Source organism: Oratosquilla oratoria, chromosome 5 (assembly GCF_046742065.1).
Source record: "Oratosquilla oratoria isolate Oo_2021 chromosome 5, ASM4674206v1, whole genome shotgun sequence".
Taxonomy (NCBI): Eukaryota; Metazoa; Arthropoda; class Malacostraca; order Stomatopoda; family Squillidae; genus Oratosquilla; species Oratosquilla oratoria.
The window spans coordinates 28,334,906-28,343,407 of record NC_134781.1 but is presented as its reverse complement, the minus strand read 5'-3'; the positions used below and the strand labels follow the sequence as shown (position 1 = coordinate 28,343,407).

General features: G+C 43.2%; 1 protein-coding gene across 1 annotated transcript in view; it reads left to right on the top strand.

The window, feature by feature from the left end:
- Positions 1–7,481, top strand: part of LOC143025703 (uncharacterized) — an 8,947-nt gene extending 1,466 nt beyond the window's left edge. Inside the window, exons 2-3 of the mRNA XM_076185703.1 lie at positions 2,003–2,028; positions 7,173–7,481. Of these exons, the coding sequence (XP_076041818.1) occupies positions 2,003–2,028; positions 7,173–7,481 (335 nt within the window). The remainder of the gene's footprint in view (positions 1–2,002; positions 2,029–7,172) is intronic.
- Positions 7,482–8,502: the final 1,021 nt, after the last annotated feature.

Below are 8,502 nucleotides of genomic sequence, written 5' to 3'. Positions count from 1 at the left end.
CTCTAAAGAATTCTATAGTTATGCGAATAAGAAGAAAACGCTCACTGCGGCATTGGACCACGGATGATGAAAATGAGATGACCTCAATCCTTAATAATTTTTTGCATCCGTCTTCACATACAAGGATTGCTCAGTGTATCAGCCACCAGAACATAAAATGTTCCAAAACGTCTTAAATCAACTCATAATGACCGAAAATGATGTACAAGTAATTGATAAGCTCATAATAAATAAAGTCCCGGTATCTGACAAAATCTCACCTAGAATTCTGCGAGAAGCGAAAAATCAAATCACTAACTCCTTGTGCATCTTTTTCAGCAAATCTTTAACACTTGGTAAAGCTCCATCAGATTGGAAATGTGCTAACGTAACACCAGTATTCAAGAAAGGGGACAAATCACAACCAGGCAACTACAGACCGATTAGCCTGACTTCGATTGTGTGTAAACTGCTAAAGACCACATTCGCGACAGTGTAGTGAAATTTATAGAAGAAAATAAAATTATGAAAGATTCACAACATGGCTTTCGTAGCAAACGCTTATGTTTAACTGATCTCTTCGACTTGTTTCATGACGTCTTTAGCAAATACGAGGAATGTAGATCTGTTGATATAATTTATCTAAATTTTCAGAAGGCATTCGATAAAGTTCCTCATAAATGATTGCTTGACAAATTAAAAACACACATTATTTCTGGTAGTATCCACAACTGGATTAAAGATTGGCTCTCTGAACGAAAACAGAGAATTGTAATCAACGGGGCCTCATCTAGCTGGCTCGACGTTAAAAGTGGCGTACCACAAGGATCAGTTTTGGTACCCGTTTTGTTCTTAATATATGTAAATGATCTAGACGACGGCCTCCTCTGCAAAGTATCAAAATTTGCTGATGAGACAAAAATCACCGGTAAAGTAACAACCACCAAAGAGAAAGAAACTCTACAATCCGATCTAGAGAGATTATCAAATTGGGCAAGCAAGTGGCAAATGAAATTTAACGTTAACAAATGTAAAGTCATGCACATTGGAAGTAACAATGATCACATCCAATACCAGATGAATGGCGTAATACTGGACTCAGTAACTAAAGAAAAATATCTAGGCGTTTTAATATCAAATGACTTGAAGCCAAATTCAGCATTGCTCAGAAGTTGTTAAATCAGCAAATAAATTGGCTGGCTTTATCGGAAGAGTCTTCGAAAATAAATCAGACAAAATATTGCTAGAACTCTATAATTCCTTCGTCCGTCCCCATCTTGAATACTGTGTACAATTTTGATCCCCATACTACCATAAATATATTAATAAACTAGAAAGAATGCAACGAAGAATGACCAAAATGATACCAAGGCTGAGAAATCTGCCGTATGAAGACTTTTAAAAGTCTTGATTTATTCTCACTTTCAAAAAGGAAGATGCAAGGAGATTTAATCGAGGTTTTTAAGATGTTCAAAGGTTTTGACAACATCAGCGTCGAAGATTACTTCTCATTAGACCAATCAAATTCAAGAAGACGTCACGATTTTAAAGTAATTGGTAAAATATTTTCTTCGAATGAAAGTAAGCATTTCTTTTTTTAACCGGTTTGTTAATGCGTGGAATTCGTTACCTTCCACTGTCGTTGAAAGTAACACAATAAAAAAAAATAAAAATCGATTAGATAAGTACTTAGACTCTAATCCGCAAATGAAATATTATCCCTTGCAATAAAAGATCTGACAGCCCGGCATTTAATTGTAATTGGATAGGATAGTGGTAGCAATAATGTTAGCTCATCTTCTATCCCCTAGCTACCCTGTTTTCTTAACTGTAGCTTAGTGGCAGCAGTAGTGTTAGCTCATCTTCTATCGCCTAGCTACCCTGTTTTCTTAACTGTAGCTTAGTAAACACAGCCTCATTAGGGCCAGTAAGCTTGCTGTTGTATGTTCTTCCTTTGTGTTCCTTTGTGAATTGGACCAAGGGCATGATATATTAAACTGTACACTTCAACATCCTTTGTAAGGCACACCGTCCTATGCTCCTGATAAGGTGAGTTCGAGACGTTAAATCGGATCATTACACACAGACACACACACACACACACACACACACACACACGCACACACACACTCACACACACACACACACACACACACACACACACACACACACACACACACACACACATATATATATATATATATGCATATATATGCATATATGTATCACTTAGACAAAATGTAGTAGCACATTTGTAAAAATATAATCACGAAGAACCCAGTCAGAATAAAAGGAAACTTAGAAAAAAGTATAACTTTTATATTTCGGCTAATAGCTATGGCCCTCTTCAGGAAAGTACAGATTACAAGAATTTGCAGAGACATAAGTACAATTGAGATGTGAGTAGAAGGAGAACACGCAGAGCTAAAACCGGATAATCCGTCACGCAGGGCGGAGTCAGAGGTGAGAGGATGTGTGGGTGGAGGTGTGAGGTCAGGAGGGAAGCGTGGTAGGAGCGGGGTCAGGAGAGTGATAATTCTTAACCAAACGGCTCACAGCTAGCCGTGAGATTGTGTCCGGGGACCATTGACCTTTGGAGATGTTCTTCGATTAAGGCTGATTCAATAAATTTTCTTCCAAAGCTGCAATTGGACTTAAACAAAATTTTGGCCTTGTCCCAGTCAAGACTGCGATATTTGGTACTAACTCCGCCCTGCGTGACAGATTGTCCGGTTTTAGATCTGCGTGTCCCCCTTCTACTCACATTTCAATTGTACTTATGTCTCTGCAAATTCTTGTAATCTGTACTTTCCTGAAGAGGGCTATAGCTAATAGCCGAAATATAGTAGTTATACTTTCTTCTAAGTTTCCTTTTATTCCGAGTGTGGGTTCTTCGTGATTATATATATATATATATATATATATATATATATACATATTTATATATATATAGATAGATATGTATGCATATATATATGTATATATATATATATATAGTCTTCTCGTCTCCCTATTTCAGGTATTCGCTGCTGTCTGCCTCATATCTGTTGTGACGGCTCTACCTGACCAGATTCCCTCATACGGCGCCCCTCCACCGTCTTACAGCCCTCCCGCACCCTCCTACAAGCCCGAACCCCAATATCCGGTACGTAAATGCTGTTTTGTCATTATGTAGAGTGGCATTCTCACCCTAGGCTACTGTGATACGCGCTGGATTTCGCAAAGGAGATAACAATGTGGCATCGTTACTCGGCTCTTTTGTTGTTGTTGTGTGTGTGTTTGTTTGTGTGTGTGTGTGTGTGTACTGTATGTATGTGTGTGTGTGTACTGTATGTGTGTGTGTGTGTGTGTGTACTGTATATGTGTATGTGTGTCTGTGTGAAGAGAGCTCAGAACTCGTATGACCGATCTATGGGTAATGCTGTGACCTTACACACACACACACCCAACTCCCCGCCCACAAGAGTTGGAGTAACGACTCGAAGGTACTGCAATTATTTCAGCCCTGAGCAGGATTCGAACCCGGACCGCCGTAGTAACAGTCGGGGACTCTACCAACCGCGGCACCGAGTGTGTGTGTGTGTGTGTGTGTGTGTGTGTGTGCTTGCGTGTGTGTGTGTGTGTGTGTGTGTGTGTGTGTGTGTGTTCGTGTGTGTGTGTTCGTGTATGTGTGCGCGTAATATGACATCATTGGTACTTATGGCAATATTGTTGTCACAACAAAGTATAGTCAAAATAAAACAAATGTTACGTCGATTAGCTTCAAGAAATACAGGCAAATTCAAGAAAAAACACAATTCTTCGTTCACACATTGTCTACATAGAATGTGATGAAAGCTGAAGGCAAGGCAGGATTTCATCGGCACAGTCAAAATATGCTTCATGATTTTGACTAACACAAGATACATTAAGAATCCCGCCTCAGTTCGATTTATGCATGGTGCCTTTTCCCGAGGACAAATATATTACGATTTTCTGTGTAGATTTTGCCATAAACTCAACGACACATTAGAACAACAAATTCAGCTCGTAAGAGATTATTCTCTTCCCGATTTTCCAATTGCCATTAATTTTCCTCATGAATTTGTGTTTTTTCTTATACTTACTCGTCTTCTCTACTTTCGCATGATGGGACGGGTAGGGAGGGTCGCCATGTAAATGAAGCGACTTGCCCTGCTGGATGTGTTGTGTCTCACTACATTGCTTCTGACTCGGGCAATGGGTGGGAGATAGGAATTACCCCTCATCCATAAGGAACTGAGATGAAAGAGAAATGAGCTACCTAGCTAATCCGCAGCAAAGAACTTGGGAAACACCTTGGAAGTTACCTTAGGTACAGTGTGAATAGACTTGTCCAGCAGTCTGGCGAACTCAAGTGAATCTTATTCTTGGGGGTTATTTTGTAAAACCGTGATGGAAGAAATGGGTTTTTGGAACCACGTGGTATACGTTTAAAGGCTGCACCAGCGATATGTGCTCAGAAATGCATAAATTATGTCTCTATTAGCGTAGAAATAAAGATAATTTGAGTAGCCGGTCGTACGCCGTACCTTTGCTTATCTCCAAGCCCATTTCTATCACTGGCTGGACAAAATATCTTAACTTGCAGTGATAACGCGATTGGCACAAAATAATATTTGCAAGAGCGTCCTGGCCCTTTTGAAAGCAAAGAGAGTTTCAGTAAAAAAAAAAAAATCTTCAGACTAAACACCCACACTGGGCACAAACTAATTCAGAACTAAGTTGGCGCACTAAGTTGGTGTCTTTTGCTAACTAAAGTTAGATTATTTCAAACCCCTCCGTGAGGTGATACTCATCAAAATTCTATCATGGCTCGTGCTAAGCAATTTTATTCAGACGAAGGGTAGGGGCATGGTAAAGGATTAAACGGGCCTGGCCTCGTTGAGATAAATGGCTTCATTTATACTATGAGAAGCCTTCAACTGAAGATAATCTTCCTGTGCTCTTTGACACATTTTCGTCCCCAGTTTAACCTAACCTAACCTTACCTAACCTAACATAGTCTTACCTAAACTAACCTATCCTAATCTAAACAAACCTAATCTTACCTAGAATAACTTAACCTAAACTAACCTGAATTAACCTAAACTAATCTAAACTAGCCTAAGCTAAACTTTCCTAAACTAATCTAAACTAACCTAACCTCACGTAAGCTAACCTAACCTAGCTAAGTTGATGATATTTTGGGAACACCTGCTGGATAGCTTCTTGCGTGTAGCGCTGGAATTAATTCGGTCATATTTACTACAACGCAACCAACCACTCTAGATGCGCGCGCAGATTATCCGACAGTACCATGAGTGCTTAATTTTCGTCTGCCTATAGCTGAAGCGAGGGGGTACCTACTTTCTAGTTCAATCCTAGTTTCTAGTGTGTGTGTGTGTGTGTGTGTGTGTGTGTGTGTGAGAGAGAGAGAGAGAGAGAGAGAGTGTATGTGTGTGTGTGTGTGTGTGTGTATGTATGTATGTGTGTGTGTGTGTGTGTGTGTGTGTGTGTGTGTGTGTGTGTGTGTGTATGTGTGATTCACCATGGTTTTGGATCACGTGTTGGACTCGTGATCGACAGCTATTTCCCTTCCGGAAGAGAGCCCAGAGCTCGTATATGACCGATCTATGGGTAATGCTGTGACCTTACACGGACACACTCCCCCAACTCCCCGCCCACAAGAGTTGGAGTAACGACTCGCAGCGCAGCGATACTGAAATTATTTCAGCCTTGGGTGGGATTCGAACCCGGACTGCCGTAGTGGCAGTCAGGTCTCCGGCAGTTTCTGTGGTGGAAGAGGAAGAGAAGGAGGAGGATGAGGGAGACGAAGAATATGAAGAGGGGGAAGAGGAAGAGGGAGAGGAGGAAGGAGAGGACTGTGTGTGTGTGTGTGTGTGTGTGTGTGTGTGTGTGTGTGTGTGTGTGTGTGTGTGTGTGTGTGTATTCACTTGGTCTTTGGATCACGTGTTGGACTCGTGATCGACAGCTATTTCCCTCCTGGAAGAGAGCTCAGAGCTCGTAGGTCCGATCTATGGGTAATGCTATGACCTTGCACACACACACACACCCAACTCCCCGCCCACGAGAGTCAGCGAGTACGACCCGAGGCACAGCGATACCGAAATAATTTCGGCCCTGGGCAGGATTCGAACTGGGTACTGGGAGCACTTCTACTTCCCAGTTCATCGCTCTACCAACTGTGCCACCGAGTCGGTGTGTGTGTGTGTGTGTGTGTGTGTGTGTGTGTGTGTGTGTGTGTGTGTGTGTGTGTGTGTGTGTGTGTGTGTGTGTGTGTGTGTGTGTGTGTGTGTGTGTGTGTGTGTGTGTGTGTTTGTGTGTGTGTGTGTTTTCAGTAAGTTTTAGCAGCAATATTTCAGTTGCCTCCTTCATCGGCCCCATTATTTAACATAAGAACATAATAACCAAAGAATGGAGGAGGCTGCAAGAGACCACAAGGCCTACGCTAGGTAATTCTATGTCCCTTACCACCTGTCATCCGCATCCGTAAAGTTATCTAATCTTCTCTTAAAACAACCAAGAGCTTCAGCGCGGACTACTATTCCACTCGTTAATCACTCTGTTGGTAAACCAGTTCTTGCCTATATCCTTCTTCAACCTAAAGTTTGGTCTCAGCGCGGTTGCCCACTCCTCACTTTATGACGCAACAAAACTTGTTTTGGCGCTTTTCTATCGTCAGACTATTTTATTCGGTTTTAATCGACTCACGAACTCTTCGTTGTAATGTTAACGTTTGCGTTCTTCAAAGTCAGCTGATACGCATTATACGACAAGACCTGGTTTCAGATCCGCTATTTCACTAATTCGCGAATTCACAGATTCGACAAATCACAAATTCGCTATTTCATGAATTCACAAATCCACAAATCCTCAAATCTACTAATTCGTGAATTCGCAAATTCACTCATCTAATGCGCAAATCAGTAAACCCTCTAATTTGCTAATCAGCAAATCAGCTTAGCCACTACTCCGCTTATCAGTAAATCGGCTTCTCCGCTACTCCGCTAATCAGGAAATCAGTAAATCTCAAAATCCGCTACTTCACAAATCCGCTACTTCGCTAATCAGCAAATAAAAAGACCAACTAATTCGCTATTCAACCAATCAGCAAATCCACTAATTTGCAAATCCGCAAATCCGCTAATTGGCTCCAAATCTTCCTACCCCAGCCCATGCCCCACCAGTTCGGCTACAACGTCCAGGACTACCAAGGCAACAACTTCGGCCACAGCGAGAACTCGGACGGCAACAACGTCCAGGGCGAGTACCGAGTCCAGCTCCCGGACGGTAGAACTCAGATCGTCACCTACAACGCCGACCACTCCGCAGGCTTCGTCGCCGACGTCAAATTCGAGGGGGAGGCTCAGTACCCTGCCCCATCCCCCTCTTACAGCCCCCCAGCTCCCTCTTACAGCCCCCCAGCCCCCTCTTACAGCCCCCCAGCCCCGTCTTATAACCCTCCTTCCCCTTATGTCTGAGTCATGTATGACTTAATCTGACCTGACTGTATAGTATCCTGGAAGATAATAAAATGTTACCTTATGCTATGACTTTCGTATCATTGTACCTACCCACCTACTTTTGTTGTTTTCATTCCCTAGACCAGGTGTTCTCAAACTTTATTGGCTGCGACCCCTAGATATCACTTCGATAGCTTCGCGACCCATTCTCCCAACAAAAGAAAAAGAGGGAGAGGAGGAAGAGGAAGTATAGGAAGAGGAGGTAGAGGAAGAAGAGGAGGAGGAAGAGAAAGTGGAGGTAGAAGAGGATGAGGGAGATGATGAGGAGGAAAAAGATGTAGAGGTAGAGGGGAAGGAGGGAGAGGAGAAAGAGGAAGAGGAGGAGGAGAAAGAGGAGGTAGAAGGAAAGGAAGAGGAGGAGGAAGAGGAAGTGGAAATAGAGGAAGAGGAGGAGGGGGAAGAAGAGTAGGAGGAAGGGGGGAAGGAGGGAGGAGAAAGAGGAAGAGGAGGAGGAGAAAGAGGAGGTAGAAGGAAATGAAGAGGATGAGGAAGAGGAAGTGGAAATAGAGGAAGAGGAGGAGGGAGGAGAAGAGGAGGAGGAAGAGGAAATGGAAGTAGAGGAAGAGGAGAAGGGGGAAGAAGAGGAGGAAGCGGAGGAGAATGCAGTTGCTGGAGTTCCTCTTCCTCCTCCTCCTTCTTCTCTTCCTCCAACTCCTCCTCCTTTTTCTTCTCTTCCTCATCTTCTCCTCGTCTTCTTTCCTCTCCTCCTACCCTTTCCATTCCTCCTACTTATCTTTCCTTTCCTCCTTCTCCTCCCCTTCTCCTCCTCTTTCCTCTCCTCCTCCTCATCTTCTTTCCTTTCACTCTCCTCCTCCTCTCTTCCACTCTCTTCCCCACCCCCGTCTCCCACCCTCCCCTCCCCTCCCCTTCCTCTTGCCCTCCTCCCTCCCTTCCACTCCATTCCCCCCCTTCAACTTCCCCTACCCTCCAATCCCCACCCTCTCCACTTCGACCAACCCTCCACTCCTCATCTCCCACC